This window comes from Canis aureus, chromosome 4 (assembly GCF_053574225.1).
Source record: "Canis aureus isolate CA01 chromosome 4, VMU_Caureus_v.1.0, whole genome shotgun sequence".
Taxonomy (NCBI): Eukaryota; Metazoa; Chordata; class Mammalia; order Carnivora; family Canidae; genus Canis; species Canis aureus.
Genome location: NC_135614.1, coordinates 77,812,466 through 77,838,742, shown reverse-complemented (window position 1 = coordinate 77,838,742; position 26,277 = coordinate 77,812,466). Strand labels below are relative to the sequence as shown.

Here is a 26,277-nt window from a genome sequence, read left to right as displayed (position 1 = left end):
ATTGAATGAACTTCTTCAGTGCACTTTTGTAAAACTCTAACGTTAAGAATGATATTTATTTTCCATTGTTATTATCAATACTGGTGACCTTAGTAAGAACCATACCTTTATTAGATGGGCAATTTCTGTTATGGTTATTGTTGTAAAGGCAACACAATTGTTTTATTTTTCCTTATTAAAAAGACTACCACAGACATGAATTTGCTTGTGCAGAACATATGTACACAAGCGTGCTGCTATTGGTTAGAAAAAAACTGACTTTATGTTTTGTGAATTTAATCAGTCATGTAATCTCTTTTAAATCCTCGCAAAGTTTTATAAGGGAAGGATTTATCATTTTACTGTTTCTAAAAATACAACTGGGGAAATAACCATGTACTTAATCCATTTGTAATCATAAATAGTTTTCTACATTACGGTTAATTGAGATATGAAAAGTCATCTCTAAAATCATTAACTCTCATGACTAGGTAGAAAAAAAAGAAGGAAAAACAACATTCTTAAATGCCCACTTTGTATCAAGCAGTATACTAGAGCCCTTCATAGAGAGCACTTCAAGTGGGTACTGGTTGTAATATAATATCTCTTCCAGGAACAAAATTCATTTCTGACTGTGATCTAAGAAAACTAGCTGAATCCTGTCTTCCAGGAGAAAATAGCTGCCCACCATTTAAAAGAAAGCCCACTTACCCAATCAAGGCATTTCTTTAAAGTTGGTCAGCTAACAGGGGCTTCTTTTATAATGGAGATACATATGGATCAACAAGAAATTGTTGAATTTTCTTTAGTTTTTTTCAAGCACTTAGTCACAGTGAATTGCAAAAAACAGAATATCTAGCTGATGAAATGGGTAGGAGAAAGAATTTACAGGCCCTAAAATTCCCAGCCCCACCCCCAGAGGCCTGAAATGACAATATCAGGTTTGCCCACGAACCTCCTTTCCAACATGGGAATGCCCTGGGGGAGGATAACAAAAGTATTCGCCACCACCTAGAAAACCACTTTCCTCTCCTTGGAGAGCCCGAGATCATTGCTGAATAATGTGCAGAAGGGAGTCACTCTAGAGGAAAACCTTGGCTTGTGTTATCATTTTGCCAAGGATGAGCCCTACACTTACTGAATGGATTAACACTACTGCATGACTATATTCCAGTGGCGTCATAGTCTGTGTCTTTTCCAAAATAATTTTGTTCTTCTCTCTCTCTCTCTCTCTCTCTTTTGTCCTAAGTACATGCTGGTCTGGCATATATAAATTGAAACCCACACACAGTCTCCTTAAACTCATTTTGCAACATGAGGACATCAGAAAAATGTGCATCATAAAAAAAGGAAAAATGTACATCTACGAAATACAGGTTTCAAATCAGCAGTACAGATACAAGAATGGGAGAAACCTACGCATAGAAAAAATACTGTATTGAAATGTAAAAGAAAGGATTAGTAAGGAAACAATTAGGAGCTTTCTCTCTCCATGCCTCTATCTGTATCCCTAACTACAGCCAGACCAGCTCCCTGTATGAGAGAGACAGTACTTGGTTACACCCTCCAGATCGCTGTCATTTATTTTCACCTTCAGTTGTTATTAGCAATGACACAAAGAACCCTTTTAAGAACTATCTCGTAATTGGCTCAATCACAGGTCAGGTTAAATTCTTCCCCATTCTTTCTGCTAGATGAGTTAACGGGGGCTTTGAAACCTTCTGCACCCCCCTCTAGCCGCTTAGTCTCTCCTGCCATCATTTACAGGACAAGAAAAGTGTTCTCCATTTGCAAAGAGACAGGTCATGACAGGAGAAATATTCTGAACAATCATGAAAGTAAGGATGTAAGGAGGCTAGAGCACCATTAATTATTGTGAGGAAAGTACCAATCTGCCTGCATCCCAGTAATGTCTGCAAGAACTGTTAGAAAATAGGTTTTGTCTTTATTATGATAGAGTATCCTTCATCTGTGCTTGACTTGTATCTGTCTGGTGATTAATAGGTACATACCAGTTTAAGACCCCCGAGTCTTCTCCACCGGGTACACCAATTGGCAGGATCAAAGCCAGCGACGCTGACATGGGAGAAAATGCTGAAATTGAGTACAGCATTACAGAGGGAGAGGGGCTGGACATGTTTGATGTCGTCACCGACCAGGAAACCCAGGAAGGGGTTATTACTGTCAAAAAGGTAATGCTAAAAATAAATAAATAAATAAATAAATAAATAAATAAATAAAACAGGTAATGCTGTTTGTTAAATACCATGCAAATGAGACATTCACTTTTCTCTGCCTCCCCCCGGCCCCCGAGTAAGTGGGGCAATTACACCTCACATGAACATTCCTCTAGGTTCTTCTGTTACTAATTTTTTTTTTAAACACCAAGTCTAATGGTTGGCTTTTAGAAGTCCTTGAGAATCTGATGCATTCATTAATTTCATACTTTTAATAAATGTTAAGAACCTTCTAATAAGTATAAATAAATGATATAAATAATACATATTAAAGTACATAAAATAAATATTGTCAATGAATAATAAATGAACAGTGTGCCAGACACTATTTTAGATGCTGGAGGTACAATGGTACCTTCAGCAGAATGGTCTCTGGTTTCGCAGAGCTGCCAATCTAAGGCAGAAAGAGACAAGGAAACAAATTAACAAACAAACAAATGTATAGTTATAAATCCTGCTACATGCTTTGAATGAAGAGAGTAACACAAGCAGTGATAAAGATGGCCTGAATTAGAGAGAGGCTATAAAAAGACCACAAAAATAAATTAACACAAACTTCCAATGAGTTCTGTAGCTACTTTTTAGAACAACAATAATTTTTGTTTAATTTCTGAATTCCAATTTTTGCCCTATGTACTCATTCACTATTTACTCCTCAAATTTATCTAGCACCACGGAGCAGTACACAGAAGTGTGAAAAAAATTTAAAACCAATAAACTGTGTGCTTCAATAGAAATATTTATTCAATATAAAAATATATTAATTTTGGTCACTTTTTTTAATCACTGCACTGTTATCATGTGTGGTATAATATTTTCTCTCTCCTTTAGCACACTGTTATCTTTGCTGGTAAATATAAGCATAGGTGGACATAACTAACAAGAAAATTCTTTCCTCTTAAGCTTTGGATTACATGTCTCAATACCTGGAAACACAATAAAACATGTTTAAGCGACACTCAGACCAATGTTTTATACTATAATATAATTAGGAAGCCCATTAGTGTGCATTAACCTTTTTAATTTTCTTAGTGCCTTATCAGATTCAAACTGAAATTTTGCCTAGCCAACTAAATCACATTCACTAATGCCTTGATTAATTGTGTTTCTAGTGAGCCTTGTCATATCATCATCTAAAACTAAAAGTCAGCAATAAGCATTTGGGTTCACTATGTCTCCAGAAGTAGAGATACTTTTCCTAAAGACCTGTGACAGCAATGATCATTACTTTCGTTGGCAAGTAATTAGCCCAATGCCCTTATCAGGATATCATTTGGAATATTTTATCAACTCATGCACATGCAAAAAAAACCCCACAAAAAAACCAAAACCATATTAAATCTATTTTATCTCAATGAGGAAGAGGGGGTCATGGTACAAACATGTGGTTCTCTATTCTGGGTGCACATCAGAATCATTCAGGGAGGTATTTGAAGGTATAGATTTCCACCCCCACTGCAGATATTTTAGTTTAATGATCCGGGGTGGGGTCCATATACTAGCAAATTTTTAAACACTCATTAAGTGTTCAATTACAGCCAGGTATGACACAGAATAACATACTATGTATCTGCCAACTTGCCCCTGACATGGCTCCCTCCAAATACAAGAACTTTTTTTTTTTTTAAGATTTTATTTATTTATTTATGAGAGATACAGAGAGAGGCAGAGACACAGGCAGAGGGAGAAGCAGGCTCCATGCAGGGAGCCTGATGCAGGCCTTGATCCCAGGACCCCAGGATCATGCCCTGAGCCGAAGGCCACTGAGCCACCCAGGCGTCCCTACAAGAACCTTTTAAAGGAGATCTTAAGGGCAGCCCTGGTGACTCAGCGGTTTAGCGCCACCTTCAGCCCAGGGTGTGATCCTGGAGATCCGGGATCGAGTCCCACATTGGGCTCCCCGCATGGAGCCTGCTTCTCCCTCTGCCTGTGTCTCTGCCTCTCTCTGTCTCATGAATAAGTAAATAAAATCTTTTAAAAAAAAAATGTTTAAAGGAGATCTTATGAGATTCCCTTCCAGGTTCCCTTCCTTGTCCATGATACCTTGCACCCTTGCACCCACCTGTAAGGCAACAATTTCAACCCACATTTTTCATCAGGATGGTGTAGTATCTGAACTCCCATGCCTTTGCCCAATATCACACTATGGGGTGATGTCTCTAAGCAATACAGTCATATTCATTTACCCATGTGATTTGCACTAAAAATGGCTCATGTGTTGTCTTTCTGTGTGTCTTGGTTGCTTCAAATATGTCTCTTTCTCCTACCCACCTCAAGCTCTTAGACTTTGAAAAGAAGAAAGTGTACACCCTCAAAGTGGAAGCCTCCAATCCTCATGTTGAACCCCGCTTTCTCTACCTGGGTCCATTCAAAGATGCGGCTACAGTCAGAATTATGGTGGAAGATGTGGATGAGCCTCCCGTCTTCAGCAAACTGGCCTACATCCTACAAATAAGAGAAGATGCTCAGATAAACACAACAATAGGCTCAGTCACAGCCCAAGATCCAGATGCTGCCAGGAATCCTGTCAAGTAAGCACACTTCTGCGACACGTCTCTTTCATAAGCTTTAGCCACTTGCTGTGCAAGTATCATCTACAAGTTAGAAAATTAATCCTTTTTTCCAACGAAACACTTGTGTCTTCCTGAAAAACTACTCTAAACAGCATCTTCACTCTCCTTGCTCAACATAAACATTATTTTGGCAGCAGTGTGAATCTAAAAAACACAAAGTTTGAGGGGAAAACACAAAATGATCTATAGGAGTTTACTACTCACATAAAAATGGTATAAGGAAATACAACAGAATGGCCTGGAATTTTTCTCTAAGGTCTTAGATTTGTCAAAGAGTGACATGGAGAGAGCTCTGTGATTTTTAACAAACAAGACACAGAGCTGAGAGTCTGTTTCTCAAGTTTGCAAGAACCTCTCATGTAACACTTACAGGCAGAATTATGCTCCATTTGGATGCGTAATTTTTTTCTTTTTCAGACATGGATAAAAATAAGAACCATTTCATGATTATGTCTGTGAAATCCTGGGGAAATTAATAGAGCTGAATCATAATTTATACTGTGTAAGCAAGCTCTATTTTCCCTATATATTCCTTATACCTTAGCTGTAAATCACACTGCAAGAAAACCTCATTGATCTTTGAAACCATAGATGCTTTAGTATTCTAGAATTTTATCATGAAAGCGCCGGAGTCAACAACTTCCAGCCTTGAGTCAGTAGTTTAGTTGACTAGATGAGAAAACTGCTAAATCAAAATATCATTGTATCAATTTGCCCCCATTAAAAAAAAAAAAAAAAAGGCAGCAGACTGACAAGCTAGCGGAACTCTTGCCAGTGAGCCCATGGATAAATTCCAATCAGGGCACCTGCCATATGCCAGTTATGCTCTAGGCTTTAGAGATCTAACAGAGAACAATATCAAGTCCTGATCTCATGAAGCTTACTTTCTTATTGTGGCAGACAGAAATAGGCCAACAACAAATATGCATTATTTCAGATAAAATACATTGCAAGCAGTAAAATAGGACAGAATACGGAAACAAAGGGTTTCCATACCATGGAAATGGGGTACCATTTGACATAATGTAATCAGGCCTGCCCTTGGTAGGAATTCATCTGAGTAAACATTGAAGGCATGAACCACGATGATACCTGAGAGAACATTCCAAGAAGGGGGGGGAAAGGGTAAGGTCTGATAACAGAGCTTGCTTGGCATGAAGGAGTAGCAAGGAGGCTTACCTAGAAAAGAATAAGCAAGGCGGGGAGTGGTTGGTAGGGTAGGAGGCAAAAGGGAGGTATGGTGGTGAGTGTGGCAGGTCCTATGGGCATTTGTAGCTCTTGGTAAAGACTGGATTTTATTTGACTGAGGTAGGAAGCCGCTGCAAAGCTTTGAAAAGTAGTATTACCTAATCTAAAACTACTTTTTAAGAGGATCACACTGGCTGCCGCATGAAGAATATTATTGCAGATAAAAAGAGTTAGAGCTTCTAAGGCAATCATTTTCTAACTTTTCAGCCATAAGCTCTTTGTTCAAATGAAACTTGATGGCAAGTCCCACATCTAAAACACAAAAATGGCTGGCTTATTCTCAGGGAATAGTTTAAAATCATTGGGAAAATAGACTCTGTTGTTTTATCATTCTACTGGAATATCTATAGACTCCTTGAACTGGACTATGGTCAACCCAAAGCGGCCACATCTAAGCTCCATGGATCAAGTGTTCTTCCATATACATTTAATATTATTAATAAGGAAAATGAATAACAGACTTTGTTGTGCAACACAAATAATTTTAAGTACTTTCACAATGATTCTCTCACTTGAAGTTTGTCCTAAGTGTATGGAGAAAAAAAAATCTTAGCAAGTCAATGTCAAGACCAATTTAAAAGTGTTAATGCTGGAAGTTTATATAAATATGAGCTTTGTTACCTCTTTAATCAATCCACATGTTTTTAATTGAAAGAGATAATGTCTCCTGGGAATTCAGGCTACATTTTTGTCTATTTTATTTTTTATAATGAATACCACTGCATTATTTTATGTTTTATTAAAAGAAGTAGTTAACTTGTCAGACTGGGTTGGCTGTCAGCTAATTTTGAAGTTTTTTATGCCAGCCTTTTCTTGGTACATATGGATTTCATATGTAGATATAGATTTAAGGATAAAAATACTAATAAGGGTATATTGGTATATAAATTCTATTCCAATGAGCCCTTTTTTAGGACAAACATGATTCTTATATTGGGAAAGTTCATCCACACATAGTTTTTGGTTATCCAAGATGTAAATATTGAACAATTAGGTGCTAGACAATATGTTAAGTACATAATTAATACTAGATAATCTTTCCCAGAACATTGATGTATTGTTATGCAGACACAAATATTTAATTCTTTAATTACATAAAATAATTTTCTTCCAGTAACTTTATCACAAATGCCCTTGACTTCCATGAGTCTTATAAAATGTCACTCTGAATAGACATTATGAAAAATTATATGCAAACATACTTCCTTTCATGACCCACAAATCTCCCTGACTTGAGAGGCTACATTAGAAGACAAATTATTGAATCACAGAATATAATAAATTTCTGGGGGGGGAGAAAGAGCTACCTAGCAAAATAATCTGCTATAATCATGTTAAGATTGATTACCTTGTTCCTTATCTGTTATGACTACAATTAATGTGACTGGGCGGTAAATATACTAGATATGAATTGAAATGACTTTGGAAAGAAAAACAAAAAACAGATAAGGCTTCATGTGCAAACATCTTTCCTAAACAATGTAAACATCTGAAATTTCCTATTAATTTTTAAATCTCCCAATTAAGGGAAATACTCAGGTACAATTTTGGTATTTCCTAAATAGTTACTTTCTCTTTAAAATCAAAAGCTGGCTTCAACTAAAAATTCCTCACCCCATACTCTTTATTTCAAAGGCTTAAACAGGAAAATATGACTACTTGTAAAACTTAAAATTATAGCAGGAAGAAAACAAAGAACAAGAAAAGATTACTGCTGTATATAATTGTAACAGCTTATAAAGGCAGTAAGCAGCACATCTTAAGCTTGAACTTTTCCATGAGGGAAAAAAATATTTGTAGCAATTATTAAATTTCTTGCAACATCTATGAATATTGAGATTTCTTTTGGGGTAGTTAGTTATGTGCTATAAATATTTATCATTCTCAAGTTAAAAATGAAGGCAGGTGATCAAGTTCAATGAGTTGCCTAAATTCTTAATAAACGTTGATTCATGACATAAATGGCAAAAATAATAGCTGTTTTATCTGCAGGAGATGAACCCTTAATAATAATATTAGGTTTACATAAACTAAAATTAAAATTCTAACCTAACTTGAGATATATACATATATATCCTTTTTTTTCTAAGATTTTATTTATTTATTCATGAGAGATACAGAGAGAGAGAGGTAGAGACACAGGCAGAGGGAGAAGTTCGCTCTATGCAGGGAGCCCAACGTGGGACTCGATCCTGGGTTTCCAGGATCACACCCTGGGCCAAAGACACCACTAAACTGCTAAGCCACCAGAGCTGCCCAATATATTTCTTTGAACTTCTTAATTCTCTTTAATATCAGGTTCAAATAGCCTCCAATAATCAAATATATATTTTATTTTGCCCTGATAGATGACGAAAATATATTTTATTACAATATAATAATAAAATATATTATTTATGATATATTTATATTTTATAAATATAAATAATAAAATATATTTATTATAATTTACCAGTTACCAGTTTTATTTTTTTTACCAGTTACATTTTAAAGCAAAATAATCAATTGAAATAAAACCTTGAACATGGTACACTATTACAAGTTAGTAATGTGCTTATTTTTCTTATAGCATTCATAATAAGTCTACATGTATATGATTAGTTAGTTCATTTACTTAATTGTATTTCTACTGAGCCAACATTTTTAAATCTCCCATCATGACATAAATTTTGAGACTCCAGCTGAAATGAGCAAATTTTTTCCTCTAATGACCTTAACATATCAAATGTCTCCTGAGTTTTCTCTTTAATGTCCCCTACATAAAGTAGAGTGCAAACATATTTTCCCCATATATAGCTATTCCAAAAATTGGTAATAAATGTATAAAGAAAATAACATTTCTCAAAATCTCCTAGTCTTCCATCAATTTCGGTGTTGAAAACTCTGTCTTCCTTTGAATTCTAAGACACTTCTCAGTTTTCTTTGAATTCTCAAAACTCCTTAAATAGTTATCAAGTGCCTACTCTGCTCTGGGCACTGCTTTGAGCACTGTGGGTCTCCATTTTCCCATCATCTTTTAAGTGATCAGGTCCTTAATGTTTTTCTCTGTTCCCTAGACCTTTTCTTCCTAAACAATCAAATGAGAAATCTAAGTTGTCAATCCAGACCTTTTCCTTCCCGGACTTTCCTTGGACACTTCAGCTTCAATATATCAAAATGGAAACTTAGGATCTTCCCCAAATTCTGTTCTTCTCTTCTATCAGTGTGTGGTCACACCAACCAACCATTCTCCTCAATTCAAACCAGTGATCTTTACTAAACGTGACTTAGATTGGAACATTTCCCTGCTTAAAATCCACTGTAGATTCACATTGCTCTTGGAACAAACTTCAACTCCTTGCCATGGTCAGCCCACTCTTCTACAGTCCAGACTCTGAATCTCTCCCCAGTCTCATTTTCTTTCTTTTTTTTTTTTTTAACATTTTATTTATTTATTCAATGAGAGACAGAGACTCAGACAGAGGGAGAAGCAGGCTCCCTGTGGGACTTGATCCCAAGACCCCAGAATCACAACCTGAGCCAAAGCAGACACTCAACCACTGAGCCACCCAGGTCCCTCCCAACCTCATTATCTCTCTCCCTTTTCCCACCTCACTAACTGTAGCCACACTGGCCAGTTTTTGCTTCTTTCTACGTAATGATTTTAAAAATAAAGTGAATAACAGAAAACTAGACAATAACCCTACTTATGCACATAAACACTCATGTACACATTAAAGTTCTAAGGTTCTAGAAATTTGAGTTAAAATGTGACCATTACTATATAAACTTGATACAAATTACATATACAAGAAACTTTATTGGTGATTCTCAAACTCATGGAACTTGTCTAATGGGTTTACCATTAGGACCTCAATTGTAAAGAATTTCCCAGAATATTTTGCTTAATATTAACTTATAGATATGCAATATGTGCTACAAGTAGAAAAAAAATCACATAACAGGCATTCTGGAAATAGTTTTAGGATGAGAGAATAACAAATACAAAGAAAACCTTTCTGGCATTGTATGGGGACAGATGGTAGCTACACTTGTGGTGAGCATAGCATACATGTAGACTTGCCAAATCATTATGCTGTACACCTGAAACTAAGGTAACTGTGTGTCAACTATATTTCATTTTAAAAAGAAAAGAAAAGAAAACCATTCTAAATTCTACTCTGCATTTTTAGGTATTCTGTTGATCGACACACAGATATGGACAGAATATTCAACATTGATTCTGGAAATGGTTCAATTTTTACGTCGAAACTTCTTGACCGAGAAACATTGCTGTGGCACAACATTACAGTGATAGCAACAGAGATCAGTAAGTTTAACCTCACACTGCAACTGTCCCCCAATTGACGGAGTGAGTGTCCCGGCAAGGGCGGGTTGAAGCAAGGCTGAAATTCATCACCATGTACAGATAGCCTACTCGATACATATTGAAGGAAAGAGCCGCCTAACGATTTGCAGTAATGTTTCTTCTAGGCAGGTGTTAACTCATTCACAAATGCAGAGGTACCTATGGATGACCTGTAATTCACAAATAATGAAATGAGAATGCATCTCTCAAATGAGGTTGAACTGGTACATACTGGATTTGATTCCACAAAGCTTTATAAATCAGAACACCACAGAAGAAGCTGAAAAACATGGGCTCATGGTTAGAATTGGGAGGGGAGGGGAATCACATACATTTAAAAATGTAGGCATTACTTAGAAGTCTTTCAGAGATCTATCCTCCAGCTTTCTACAGAATTTCTATTTCAAAATCATTACAGAAGTAAGAGATATAAATTTTTGCTTTTCCACTCTACACCAAAGTGAGCAATCCAAACCACCAAGTAATCAATAAAATGTTTAGAGCGAATTTTATGGAAGTCCCCATGAAATTGAAGGCAAAGAAAAATAGTGCCAAATGAATGCTTCAAATAAAATGATTATACACAGAGAGAATTGTGTAATGTAAACACAATGTGTAGGCCTAAGTACATGAAAGAAAAAGTATTTTTAAAATAACATTTAAATGTTTAAATATAGGCTTCCAAATTATAGCTCATTTTTTAGTTTTTGTTTTTGATTTTAAAAGTTCAAATATTTTTAGCTCAGTTGGGTATCTAGTGTGAAATATTCCATATCTAATGGTATATTATAGTAGTATTCTTTGTCAACATTACTCATGAGATTTGAAATGTCTGAAGAATATTGAGTAGAATAATAAATAACCAATATGGACAAAATGAAGCATCGCTTTGTGATAGCATTAAGAGCTCCTAATTACAAATTTGTTAGGTAGGAATTTGCTCTTCAGAATTTATGTGGAGGGATTAATGCAGATACCAATGACAGAGCATACTTAAAGCTTTAAAATCACAAAATCATTTTTCACATTGAAAAGGACCATTTTTTATAACATCATGAAATTTTATATTTTATTGAAGTAGTCATTTTTGTGTATTTTAAGCTTTGTGCCTAAAAAGTTTTTTTTAAGATTTAATGTTTCTGTGATATATTTGAAAGTACTAGCGATAAAGACCTTTTAAAACCTCCTCTTCGGCAGCTCTAACTTTGGAAGAATAATGTGAGCAACATTTTAGAGGCAAAGGAGCTTAAGAATCTTATTGTCTAAACTTCTTAACTATCTTTGATGCAACAGAAGCCCAGAGCTTACATAAAACCAGCCTACTCCCATCCCAGGGCCTTGGCACTTGCTGTTCCCTCTATGTGGAGAGCCAGAAATAGTCACATGGCTTAATTCTTCTCTTTATTTGTGTCTCTGTACAAATGGCATCCCATCAGATGAGCCCGAGTGGTCATCCCACTCAAAGTAGCACCTCCACCTCTCTCCAGTCCCTTTCTCTGTTTAATTTCTCCACAGCATTTACCATCTCACGCATTATATATTTATGTGTTTACAGCTTGTCTGCCCCCAGTAGAATAAAGCTCTGAGATGCAGGATCTTTGTCATGTTCCCCACGTGTCCCAGCACCCCAAAGAGTGGCTGGCATATATTAGACACTAGATGCTCACTAAATATTTATGATGTGAACAAACAGATGTATAAGTGAAGTGAATGAAGAGCGCTGAGCTCAGAGATTCCAACCCCTGATTCTCAGACTGGGAATCTGTCATCCACACTACCCAAAATACTCATTTACACCCCACCCCACTCCTCATCTTCAAACACGGATGCTGCTCTCTCATTATCCTGGATGAACACCTGGGGCCTTGGAGTCAGACAGACCTAAGTTGAAATCTAAGTTCTACTTCTTATTTATCATCTCTGAGAAGATGAACAACTTACCTAACAGATCTGTGCTTCAGTTTCCTCATCTATACAGTAGGGGCAATAACTGTATTTACCTCAAAAGTTTGCAAGGATTAAATAGGATAGTATAGCAAAGGGCTGAGCCCCATATCTAGCTTGTATTCAGCATAAAAACTAAAGAACTAAGGCCAAAACAGCCAGTTGGTTTCTTTCATTTCCCCTTGCTCTTTCTCTTGTCCAAAATTTCCCCATCTCCCTGTTTCTTTGGCTTCTCTTAAAATCTGCCTCTAAACTGCCTTTCCTAGATAGCTTTTCTTCATTTTCTGTGACTCCGGGGTTTGCTATACAAAATAGCACTACACTGACACAAGTAGCTTTGTCTCCCAGGTATTTCCAGCAGGTGTATCTAACCCCAGAAGTACCTATCTAATTCTTTTTTGTGGCTAAGTTGGTACACAATGCCGTGTGGTACTCAGAGCAGCCTTGGGGAAACTGTGTATGAAAGGAGGGAGTGACTATTATCTTAAAGGGGATTGGTGATCAATATATAAATGCCCATTTCTTTTTGACATGTTGCAGATAATCCGAAGCAAAGCAGCCGAGTCCCTCTATATATAAAAGTTCTAGATGTCAATGACAATGCCCCAGAATTTGCTGAATTCTATGAAACCTTCGTCTGTGAGAAAGCAAAAGCAGATCAGGTGAGTTTCATAAAAAAAAAAAAAAGTAAATTAATTTAGTCAGATTAATTTAGATCTTCTAATACGCAGAGCTGAGGGTGAGTTTTAAATTATCTATGAAGCAAATGCTAACAAAATTAATACTATAAATAAGGGCCAGAATGAATGTTTAACTTGCATAAGAGAACAAATAGTTTTTAAGAACTGGAAGTTCATCATTCTCAGAGACTGATGCTGATTCAAATCAGTCTTATGTTTTCATTAAAATAGATTAGTCACAGCTTTATTGGAAAAATCTTAATTGGTGAGCAGATACTTTTAATTACCATATACACTGGAAAGCAATAACCAGAACATATTTTACAATTGCCTATAATTCATAGTTTCACTTATTTATATTGCCCATCTGTACAAGTAATACAAATTCGTGAATGTTTTCCTGTTTTATACATTTGTCCCTACCTGAAGTAGGTCTTTTCTGCCAGCGATATAAAAATTATGTTACAGTTTGTCGAAATAGAAGGGCACTGTTAAAATACATGTGAAAGAGGGAAGCTGAACTTGTATTTTATGTGCAAACTTTCTTTTAGCTTTTATGCAAGTCAGTGGCTTACATATTTGTCAAGACTGCATTTCTAAACAGGCTGCATCCAAAGAATGCCTGGATTTTCTTTTAGCTGAAATGTTATCATAAATCATCGTGATATTTTATAGCTTTGTGTTACTCTAGGGCAGTGTTTCCCACCTCCCGTGATTTTGCCCCCAGGGGACATTTGGCAATGTTTGGGGACATTTTTGATCGTCACAAAGTGTAAAGTGTGACTGGTACGTAGTGGGAGGAGGCCAGGCTTGCTGCTAAACATCCTACAGGACCCAGGACAGCCCATAACAAAACATTATTCCTAGCTCTGTTTCAAACCCGTCAGTTCATTGCGTAAAGCAGATTCGTTGAAAATTCTCTAGAGGCTATTGTTTTTAAGTTAAAATTAGAAATCATTTACTCAAGCAATTTACTGCAAAACCATAAGGAACACTTTTGAGTTAGCAAAACTTTATAGCAGCTTTATGGTTTTGATTTTAGTTGATTCAGACCCTACGAGCCATTGACAAAGATGACCCTTACAGCGGGCACCAGTTCTCATTCTCTTTGGCCCCTGAAGCAGCCAGTGGCTCAAACTTTACCATTCAAGACAACAAAGGTGAGTCCAAGTGATCATCTCTGTCGATACATTTATACCTCTGTCTATCTATTAGCATCACAATTGCTCCAATCCATGATGTGGTACGAACATAACTTTCACTACTTTGCTTTCTGGTTCCAGATAACACAGCAGGAATCTTAACTCGGAAAAATGGCTACAACAGACACGAGATGAGCACCTATCTCCTGCCTGTGGTCATTTCAGACAACGACTACCCAGTCCAAAGCAGCACTGGGACAGTGACTGTCCGGGTCTGTGCATGTGACCACCATGGGAACATGCAGTCCTGCCACGCGGAGGCCCTCATCCACCCCACGGGACTGAGCACGGGGGCTCTGGTTGCCATCCTTCTGTGCATCGTGACCCTACTAGGTAAACTGCTTCTCCCTGCATCCTATCTCCCCATGCTGAGGGGCACACACTGTTACTGTGACACCCTAGATTTATCTGCCTCCCCCATTAAGGCATACAGCCCAATCTAGGTGAGTAGAGTTATATGCTGAGAATTTGTTTTGTTCACTCATGAACTAGTTTTTGCTTGAAAATAGCTTTAGAGGATGAACAGATGTGAAACCTGACCATGTCTTTACCTACCCAGGGAATCATTCCACTAAAAGAATCTCTCATCTGGCAGACTGGGAATGAATCCCAGAGGGACTTGAGGGCACCGTCAATATGCCCTTTTCATTTCGTTTGTTGTTTACTATTTAACCTGGCAAACATGTTAAATTTTAAAGAGAGAAAGTCATCTGGCATGGAGGGTGTGGTGATGGCCCTTTCTAAGAAGGTAAAGTTTAAAGATCAATGGGAAAGTGGAAAGAGAAATGTGATGACTTTTTCTCTCTCATATAAGGAAATAAAAAGCGATTAAATTTTCTTCCAGCCAACTTGCTTTGTTCTACCCATTTGAATAACTACCTTCTTAGCATTGCTCCCTGATTGCCACATACACAATGTCTATTATTTCTCAGACTCTGAATAATAAACAACTTCTGTGACTGAGGAAATAAATCTGAGACCTAAAGGAAATGAATGCAATCAAAGTAAAAACCGAGGTCCAGCAATGATTCGAATGAAAATTTTTTCCCCCAGCCCATGAATTAAATACACAGGTTGGGCTCAAAATGCTCAATAGGCCATTGACTGTTGTGAACTAAGAAATCAAATGCTAGTTAATTCAGTCTTTCCAAAAATCAAAGTAAGCTTGCCTACGCAAGGGGAAGAAAGGTACGAAGTTAAGTGTCAACCTGGACTGCACAGGAGAGAAACCTCTTTTTTAAAATGACAGTATAGCGACTTTGAGAAGAATAAAGAGTACAAGACCTACATTTCTCCAAGAAGAGAATGCCTAGGGATCCCTGCTTAAGAGCTTCACATTCCATATCAATTTTGCTAATTATAAGTCTTGAAACTTAAACTACAAAACTGTGATTCTCTTTGTCAACGAAAATTTGGGGAAAAGTATTTTAAGATATGAGGATAAATAAAAGCTGACAGTATGCAAAGACAAATCAGTGTTTCTAATGGTGTGAGTCTGTAAAAATTGTTTTGGAAGAGGAGGATATGAATATTCTTTTTGATTAGGAAAAAAAAGGTTGTTTTTAGAAGGGCTGAATTGGCAGGGCTGTAGTCAGTGAGAATTCCATGGACTCTTCTGTGGTCTATAGAAGGCGAGCTGACTCTCATCTCAAAGAGGTGATGCTTCCTTTCCTTCATCATTCACCCATTTTCTCTGCCACCACCACCCAATTTTTTTTCCTCCTCACCAACTCCCTTTATCCTCTCTTTATCATTTTCTTCCTCTAATAAATTCACTGTCTCCTCGTTACTCCTAACTTGTCTCCATGCTCCCTACATCGGGTCTAGTCTCTTTGGAATTCTGTACCTATTTAAAAAGGAGCTAAATGGGACTGACCCTTTACTAGACTAATACTGTGGGCTACACACTAGTCAAGATGCTTCACAACTGTTCTTCTCATTTAACCCTCAGAACCATCTGGTATACATGTATCTGCATCTCCAATAAGAAAACCAAGGCTCCAAGATGTGCAGTCATGTAGTCAAGTCACACAGCCAACAGGTGGTAGAACAAAGTTCCAAACCCAGGTCTTCTCCCCCTGAGCCTTGGTGCTTCCACACTGCACTCTACTTTCTTTGTGAGCTTACAGAAGGCAGGGCAATTTCCAGGCTGAAAGAGAGCCCGAACTGAAAATGAAACAATTGAAGAAGGTGGAAGCAAACCTGAGATTTTTGTAAGAGAAGGAAAGCCACACGGATATAGGAGGAAATCTGCAGTCAATAAAGTGGATCATGTGGCATCTCTTGTTTTATTTACAAAAATAAAACCACGGTGAAAACAACTACTACATCTCGTGTCTCTATGGTGCTTTAAGAATCTACAAAACTTTCACATTTACTAACTCATTCCTTTTTTTTTTTTAAGATTTTTTTTATTTATTTATTCATTACAGACACAGAGAGAGAGAGAGAGAGGCCGAGACACAGGCAGAGGGAGAAGCAGGCTCCATGCTGGGAGCCTGACGTGGGACTCGATCCCGGGTCCCCAAGATCACACCCCAGGCTGGAGGTGGTGCTAAACCACTAGGCCACCGGGGCTGCCCTACTAACTCATTCCTCTTTTTTTCTGTTAATTTTTTTTTTAATTTATGATAGTCACACACACAGAGAGAGAGAGAGAGGCAGAGGGAGAAGCAGGCTCCATGCACCGGGAGTCCGACGTGGGACTTGATCCCGGGTCTCCAGGATCATGCCCTGGGCCAAAGGCAGGCACTAAACCACTGCGCCACCCAGGGATCCCCTACTAACTCATTCCTGATGACAACATGGGGCACTGTGTTATTGCCTCTTTTTTACAGAAAGAAACGAGACTTAAAAGGGTCAAATTCTTTAAGGGAGCCTAGGCAGCCTGATTTCAAATGCCTTGCTCTCTTCTAACTTTACAATGGGATTTGAGCACAAATTGGTCCAAGCATCCCTCACCCCAAATCTCACTGCTGTCCTCTGGCTTCAGCGGGTAGAGAAAAGGGAAGAGAATAGTTACTGGGAAGAAAGCTATTACTTTCTCAGAATGTATTTCTGTTGTTGTTGTTCCATGTGCTTAGAACTCACGTCTTCAAGTCTATAAAAGTTAGCTTTAAGAAAGATCTCCCTTCTAGAATTTCTGTTCAGATGTACATTGGGCTAAAAAGAAAAGATACAGGCAGTTGTAGCTGTAGGGGAATTAGGAATTAGGCAGTGAATGAATGTCTTTGAATTATCCAATGTGCTCTCTCTCTTCTAGACATTACACTTTCTCGGGTGTGCAAAGGACTAAAACAAAAGATACAGATAACTTAAACTGGGGCAGAATTAGGAAGTGATAAATGCCGCTATCTTGCCTTAAATGATGGCATGAACCATTGTACATAGGGTTTAATGCTTTGAGAGACAGTCATCTTAATTCTATTCACTAACCCCAGAGGCCATCCTTAGTGACAGTCCTCTTGTTTTGCAAATCCTTCTCATTGGTCACACTGGAATCCACCATAAAGAATAGATTATTAAGCATCCCTCCACCCAAAGCCCTGCAGTTTTCCACCCACCCACCCACATCTCAGGGTAAAATGAAGACATACAGCTTCCAAGCCCCAAAATACATGGCTTTTCCCTATTCCTTTCCTGTCCCCTGACCAGGGCTCCCTGTGGTCCAGCTGTAGCATCTCTTGGCTGTTTGTCAAGCACTCCAGGAACCCTCCCATCTCAGGGCCTTTCTTCTAGCTCTGTCCATTTCACCCGACAGCTCCTTGAATAACTCCCCACACCTTTGCTCATATGTCACTTCCTCAATGATGCAATCTCCTCCTAAAAAACATATACAGTCCCTCACTCATACACAGAAGCACTCTTCATCTTCCTTCCTCTGCTCTACTTTTTGTTTATGGTATACATATCACCTTCTAATAATTTCCTTATTTATTATACACATTATTTGTCTCTGTCCACCACCCCCACCGCTCCTGCCCACCTCCTGATTAATGTTTTCCATTGATAGTGCCTAGAACTGCCCCTGGCACAGACAGAGTAGGAACTACATAAATATTTAGTGAATAAGTAAATATATAAATGCCCTGAATGGCTGGGACAAATGAGGCATGAGGATGCTCTTTGGCAGCAAGAGAGGATGTGTACAGTATGTTATACAACCACGCACTTGAAATGGCAACATTGGATATCCTTTAAAAGTAGTCTATAATCCAAACATGCTTTAACGCATGGTGATTAAGAGTGTTGGCTTTTTAGTCTGACTTGGATTTCAATTGTTTGTATATGTGACATCTCTAAAACTCAATTTCTCCTATGAAAGATGGTTACTATATTATATAATATGTATATAATAAAATGATGATACCTACTTTGTAGGTCTGCTGTGATAATTACATGAGATTCAGTATATAGAGCACTTAGCACAGTGCTTGGCACACAGAACTCTCTCAATAGATAATTATTATTAATACTATTAACACTTGAAATTTTAATATATAGATACATATGGGTATGGATATATCCATCATTATATAGGTAAATATACATATCCACCAAAAGACATTATTCTGTAACTCTTACTACAATATTTCCATTTTTATGGCTCATAAAATCAGGACCATGACATGGATGAGAAAGTAAAAACAGTTACTAGTACTTCCTGTAATAAACACCCCTGGACCAACCCAGTTTAACAGTGCATTTTCTGCCCTGCATGGCTGTTTCCTCTCTAAGCTGTCGCTATGCTTTTATTTCCCTACCCTTATGTCCATTCCTAGATGCGTCTCTCTACAGGAAGCCAACTGCATTTGACCCAGCGAGCTGTGAAAAACCATCAGGAGTTATTTAAACACAATTCTTGTTGGGCCTCTAATTTGAGTTGGGGTGGGGGGGGGGGAGAGAAAAAAAATCAAAAGAACAAACATTCCAGGCAACAAACTTGGAGAATGTGACCTTTGAAAGATTTTTTTTTTTTCTTTTTTAAAGTTCCCTCTTACATGTGTCTGTTTGGCTACAACAGAAACAAGCTGGTGCGAGTCTTAGGACCTGCCCCCTTTCAAGTGGGCTGATCTTGAAGGTCAGGATGGCTTTCTGAATTGCACCTGGGCCTCTCCGGGTCTTATCTGCAATAGTGTTTCTTCCATGTAGAAAGGCATGCAGACATTCACATCTCTACTTTGGGCCTTACACTAATTTTACACTTCTCTCAGGGGAAAAAATAAATAAATAAAATAAGGGAGGCATGGTGCAAAAGTTATTTTAGCTGCGGAGTTATGCAAACCTTCAACACATCCCGAAGGTGCCAGCCTTGTGCTTGTAAGCAGTTTCAGAGCATTTTAGGTGTTCGGCATAATTTGCACTCTCGCTGCGTTTGAGCCTTTTTATGATCATTATTGTCCTTCCGTTCCTCTTCCCTTCCCTTGAAGCTAGTTTGCCGTGTCGGAGCCAAAGGGAACTAAGTCCTGACAACCCGGGAAGGTGTTTCATCCTCTAGTTAAATCGTAACTTTCTTGCAGATATTCGCCCCGCGTTGGGGTTGGGGGCGGGGTGGGGGAGGGGGGCGCGGGGTGGCAGCGCCCCGAGGCCCGAGGCCCGAGGCCCGAAGCCCTGGCTGGGCGCGCGGGGCAGGTCGCGGGGCAGGTCGCGGGGCTGGTCGCGGGCCTTAACCCCTCCCGCTCTGCTCTGTCTCTGCCCCCAGTGACGGTGGTGCTGTTCGCAGCTTTGAGGCGGCAGCGCAAGAAAGAGCCGCTGATCATATCCAAGGAGGACATCAGGGACAACATCGTGAGCTACAACGACGAGGGCGGCGGGGAGGAGGACACGCAGGCCTTCGACATCGGCACCCTGCGCAACCCCGCGGCCCTGGAGGACGGCAAGCTGCGCAGGGACGTGGCGCCCGAGGCCCTCCTGCCGGCCCGCCGGCCGCCCGCGGCCCCCGACAGCACGGACGTGCGGGACTTCCTCCGCCAGCGGCTGCAGGAGCACGACCGGGACCCCACGGCGCCGCCCTACGACTCGCTGGCCACCTACGCCTACGAGGGCGCGGGCTCGGCGGCCGCCTCGCTCAGCTCGCTGGAGTCCAGCACCACGGACAGCGACCAGAGCTACGACTACCTGCGCGAGTGGGGCCCGCGCTTCCGCAAGCTGGCGGACCTGTACGGGGCCGCGGACGGCGACCGGGACTCCTAGTGCGCGCCCCGGGACCCCACCCCCACCCCCCGCCCTGCAGGACGCCCCAGGTCTGCGGGCGGCGCCCCCACCGCGCGGCCCACGGCCCACGGCCCACGGCCCACGGCCCACGGCCCACGGCCCGGCCCTGCCTGCGGCGCCCGCGCTAGACACCTTTTTCTAGCACACTTTTATGAGCTTCCGAGACGCACAGGTTTAATTTTCTAGCGCATCCACTCAACCGACCGGCCCCGTGCTGGAGGACGAGGGCGAGCCCGAGTCGTCCCCTTCCCTCCCTGGCTCTGCTCACCTTCCCTGGCCCGGGCCCCCCGCCACACTCCGGGGGCTCGGGTCAGCCGGCTGCTCTGACCGCACACTTCCCGCGCTCAGGCGATGAGGGACCGAGCTCTGACGGTAAAGGTAGAGTTTCGGAAAAGAGAAACGAGGGGGGCGCAACGGCCAGGTGGGTCCTGCCCTGGTACATCAGCTCACAAGGAGATGAATGCGCTGAACGTGGGTGTGTATTACGGGTGCGTTGCAAAGGACTTAAAATGGCATTTGCCCGTCCTGTTCTGTTCTTCAAGAACTTCATCTGGCACCAACGACTATTGCGAACATCAGACCCGCCGACGTTTTAAGATTCTTGGTCCTCTCTAGGACTAGAAGCAAATGCAATGGCGACGTTCAAAAACAGCAAACGAGCAAAATGTAATAGTACCTCGTTCCTTGCCACTAACTCACAATTTCTTATATACGATACCTGCAAAAGTTTGCCCTTGCACCACATAAAGAGAAAGGGAAAACAGCTAATGATGTTAACGGAGGAAATATTTGGCATATTTTAAAGTTCGGGCCACCAAAAGTACCACAGATCACTCCAAATTATTTCAACCATCAGTAGGCTAATTACAAATAAGTCTAATTGTTAAAAATTCTTGAAGGAACTCTTCTGAGACAAATTTTAACTCCTTGTCTGTAGTTGTTGTCAGTATTATTCTAATATACTTGAAAGTAGCAGCGTGAAGTACAATAATCCATATTCTTCAGATACTTCGTACACAATTAAGTTGCATTAGTAAAGATAGATTAAATAAAACTCAAATCCCGCCCTCAGAGTTTAATGGGGAAATGAGAGCCGGCCACACTTGAACTTGATATCCTGTCCTCCACATCTGGGAACATCTATATATTTATATGACATGACAGATCTAGATATATTGTTGAGATCATAGTGCAAAACTACGTATTACATGTTTGGAAGACGCTTACATAGGGACAAATTTGATTCTCTTCAGTAAGAGTGTTTAAGATTCTATTAAAATGATAGTTGACTTTCAAAAGCATTAATATTTTTTCCTTGTTTTTGACTTTGTTGCTATGGCAACCCTGCCATCCTTGTCTTTCAACTAATGATAAAGTAGTGGTCTCATACTACAACGGAAAAGTAATGTACAATCCATCCAATCTATTATTTCTCTAAGTATGCAATTAGCATCATAGTTATTATCCAGAGGACCCAACTGAACTGAACTAATCCTTTTGGCAGGTTCAAATCATTTATTTCATATGGCTGTTCTAATGATTTGTATCATTAGAATCCTACATTGTTCGATCATCAGAAATTTCCAAAGTACTGTAATGAAAACATAGTTGTCTTGAAAATTTAAAAAAAAAAAAAAAACCAAACCCAGGCTCTGTATACTTATAAATATATATATATATATATATATATATATATTATGTACTTAAGAATATGCTGACTTCAATTATTAGTCTTAGGGATTTATTTTCAATTAATGTTAATTTCCTACAGATAATCTTAATGTCATTTCCATTTGGAGATCCTGTCATATGAGCACATACCTTCTATTTGGAAACACACTTTTATTAAGTTTTAAATAGGTGTGTTACCCAGGAAGTAAAGACGGCACTTTCAAAATAAGAGAAATGTAGTCTTTTGGGTCACTCAATTAGAGTGAAAAAGTTTTACAACCATATTCTTCCCTGCGTTTACCGAATGGTTTCCTATTTTATAACGGACTTCCCCGTATACATACTAACAAGTATTTCATGTTTTCAGGGTTTACTTTGGCTAGTTCTTCCTACACATGCAGGAATGCAAACAAAATACTACAGGAGGGTTTCACTATAATGAATATCTTAGTCACAGTTAAGTGTTGCAAAAAAGATAGCTTAGGGAAGTTAATTAGTAAGAACTAGTTATTTATAGCAATAGAAAACCACCTTAATCACATGACTTACTGTAAAACTAAAGAGCTCTCTGTCCTTATGTTTCATGTCATGTAATAAATTGAATCAAGAAAGATAGTACTGTAAAAAGAAAGGTATCATCAGAAGTCTTCCTTTTGAACTTTTGGGTTAATTGGAATGTCTGAGGGTCGACACTAGCAACTTCCACTGTTTAAGGGTAAGGTTTATTCTTTCCCTGTAAGTGAAAGTAAGCAGTTCTGTAATGGAATTCGAGATATAATTGGCAGGGTATATTATCCCATCTTGAAGATGGTACAGTGGACCAAGAACAAGTTAATATGACTAAATATTGAAATAACTGCCTAATCTCTTGCCACAAAACCTGATGATGAAGTGAATCTCTAAGAAATTGGACAATTTAAGACTACAGCTGAATATTTAGTACAAGGTCCTATAAGTATTTTTCCTATAATTAAAACTCTCTGATGTCATGGAGATCATGAGAGCCATACTTCCATCATTCTGTGTGGGTCTCACTTCCTTCTCACCAAGATATCGAGTCCAAGACCCCAGTCAACACGAATGATTACTGGAGAGAAAAAAAAATTAGTTTTTGGCTCAGTTTTCACAAAGTCCCTGTCCTGATATCAGATGTTAGTGACAAGAAGGATGGAGGGAAAATGGGAAGAGGTAAAATTTAATATCTGCTTTAGTAAATAAGAAACTAAAATTCATTAATTATAAGCAGATCAGTTTAGTGGATTGCTTCAAGGACTTTGAGGCCCTTCTGAAACTTTGTTCCCTTCCATTCAAAGGGGAGAGTTTCTTCAAGATGTTCCCTAAAACAAGCTGCGATTTTTTTAAATGTTAAGCTATCGTGCATAAGTTTACAACCTCTTCACTTCATAGCCACTTTCTGCTGAAAACAGAAACATTTGTCCTAAACATTTGTCCCCAAATTAAAAAAATGAAATCAAATGGAAGAAAAGAAAAGATGGTTCCATGGAACCATCTGACAGGAGCTCTGAGCACAGTAAATAAATGTTTTTTTTTTACAGAGCTTTCTTAGCTTTAAGTTTAGTTGCATACAGGGATTTTCAGATACAAATTGACTCCATTTTCAAATGTAACAAAACCTGGCAATTCAATTTTAACTCATTAAAAAAAAATGTTGGCTTAGTGTTCATTTTTAGCTTCAAAAAAGTTGTACAAAAATTCTTTAAAAGTTGAATCTCTATCTTGGAAGCATCCAAATTTTACGAAACCAAATTAACTTCAGAAAATCTCCATTACTTTCATTTCTAAGTACATAAATATTAGATGTCCTGATTTACTGAGCAATTCCTTTCATCAAACACTTTGCCTTGAAATGGGCATTTCATTGAAGATAATCCTGTATAAACTAAGAATTAAGAATTCTCAATTCTACATACTTGAGGGCCATAAAAGTAAGCAGTTAAAAGGGAAAAACAGAGTTGATTCGTGGACACAAACTAAGTATTTAAATCATCCAAATTCATCTTCCCCAGGAACCAAACCACCAAATCAATTATCTTACCCTAGTCACTAGTTTTGAAGCAATATAATTACTTTGGAAGAACACTCTAGAAAGTCATGATGCCCCACTATTTTGAAAGATATCCTATTAAAAAGGATCATTTTAGTGTAATTTTATTTTTTATGATTTCATCTAGATGAAATCTTTTTTGAATTGTGACAGGGGATTAAACAGCCAAGCATTTACATTTAACACTAAAACCCAGCCTCCTTTATCAGATTATAAGAGTGGAAAGAGTAAGACTTAGTGTACAGACCTTCAGGAAGACGAACTATTTTCCAAAGTCCAACAAGCAGCTTTCTTTTCCAGAGAATACAGAATTACAGTATGGTCACCTTAAAAGTTCAGTGACTATTACGTTTGTAGCATTTTTCATCTCCCTTTGGCATCTTTATGGAACAGTTTTCTAAAGGGGCAATTCTCTACTAAAAAACATCAGACCCTGATCATATTCAATGTGCAGAAGAAAACCCTCTTAGAAAGGAAAGACATTGACTCACACACTTGTTAAAAGTTAATAAAGAAATAGCTCATTTTTAAAGCCAGAAGTTTATGGTCTCTGCATCGTCAATTTAATTTAAGCATTGCTGAGACGATCTTTAATCTACTCCCCATTTTGTAATACCTTATTTATGATGCATTTTCATTTTTTTAATTTGGGGGGAACGTTAGTCCGACAGAAGCCAGCAGATGAAAGTGCCAAAAGGAGGTCAAATGGAAACAAAGCCTATTACCCACTGTATTTCAGACAGGACCGAGGCACTTAGCCTGAGAGCCACTGGGTTATTAGATTAATTTCAAAAGAGCTTTTACAAGTTGCTTAATTCCATTTTTTTTTTTAAACCCATGGACCACAAACTCAAATTTCTCTTCAAATGGGGTTAATTTGACAAATGAGGCATGGACCCAGCGTTGTGGAAAAAGCATTCCACTATAATGAGATCTTGGTCTTTCTTGCGAGACTATGTTATTTATGTAAATATGTCTAGAGGCACCTTCTATAAGCTTTTAGTTTTCTATGATCTATTAGTTTAGTGTTTATTAAGGAATCAGATGTATAGAATTGCTAGGCATTCAGGGGGAATGCTGTGTAGCAAACAAACCGATCTGCTCTCGGAAAAAAAAAAAAAAAAAAAAACATAGGAACACTTCAAAACCACCATATTGTTTTGTTTGTGATTATTTTCATTGCTTTGAAAGTAAACTGCATAAGAATAGGCCTTATAATAAATGCTACGTGCGTCTTCAGTAGTACCAAGCTAAGGCAATTTGGCATTCTCCTACTGTAATTTGTGATTTTAAATCCAGAAAATAAAAGCTTTTTGGTATTGATTGTTTTTAATTAAAAATACTCCCAAGTATAAATTGAAGCTGATGCCACCCTTGAAGATTTACTGGCTGGAATGCTCAGTCATACAGTTTTTCTCAGTATCGCCTATATCTGGCGATGAGAACACCTGAGAGAAACCACCACTGCTCAGCTTTCATCAACATTTCTAGTTGGGGAGATTTCCATAACTTCACAGTTTACATGAGAAAGCTTCCTGTATTAGAAGGAGAGGTAAGATGATTACCTTCAAGCGCAGTGTGGCCGGGCCTTTTGTGTAGTCAAATGGCAAATACACGCTCCTTGAAATGGCTTCTTTTATTTTCCTTTGTTTTCTTAGACTATAAATTTGAAAAGAATGCAATTTAAAAAGTGATTTCTCACAAAGAGTAAATATGCCTTTTGCAAATCAATTTTTGTAACAAGTTATTTATATGATATTACTTAATAAACTGTTTTTTTCTAAGTTGTTTTTTCCAATTCTCTCAAGCTATTGTTTTTAATCAGAGATTTCAAAAAAATGTACCTGCCGATACACACTTTATCTTTCCAAATCTGCTGATTGAACCTCTCAAATTGCTAACTAAAGCCAACTTGTTATATGATAATTAGCTTGTAAACAATAGTTTCTCCCAGCCAGCAATATACATCATTGGTGCTGCCCTGCAGACTCCTTACTGCTGGGGCATCAAGAATTTTACTGTTATTTATGGAATTGCTGTATTAAGAAGAAAGCTGTTTTTCCTCATGGTAATTGCTTTAGATAAAAAAAGACAGTTCTATATTTTTGCCCATCCCA

General features: G+C 38.6%; 1 protein-coding gene across 1 annotated transcript in view; it reads left to right on the top strand.

Annotated features, from left to right (window-relative positions):
- Positions 1 to 25,944, top strand: part of CDH6 (cadherin 6) — a 123,449-nt gene extending 97,505 nt beyond the window's left edge. The window contains exons 6-12 of the mRNA XM_077896355.1: positions 1,984 to 2,171; positions 4,494 to 4,747; positions 10,210 to 10,346; positions 12,870 to 12,991; positions 14,052 to 14,169; positions 14,293 to 14,544; positions 19,913 to 25,944. Coding sequence (XP_077752481.1) covers positions 1,984 to 2,171; positions 4,494 to 4,747; positions 10,210 to 10,346; positions 12,870 to 12,991; positions 14,052 to 14,169; positions 14,293 to 14,544; positions 19,913 to 20,403 — 1,562 coding nt within the window. The 3' untranslated portion in view covers positions 20,404 to 25,944. The remainder of the gene's footprint in view (positions 1 to 1,983; positions 2,172 to 4,493; positions 4,748 to 10,209; positions 10,347 to 12,869; positions 12,992 to 14,051; positions 14,170 to 14,292; positions 14,545 to 19,912) is intronic.
- The last annotated feature ends 333 nt before the right edge of the window (positions 25,945 to 26,277 follow it).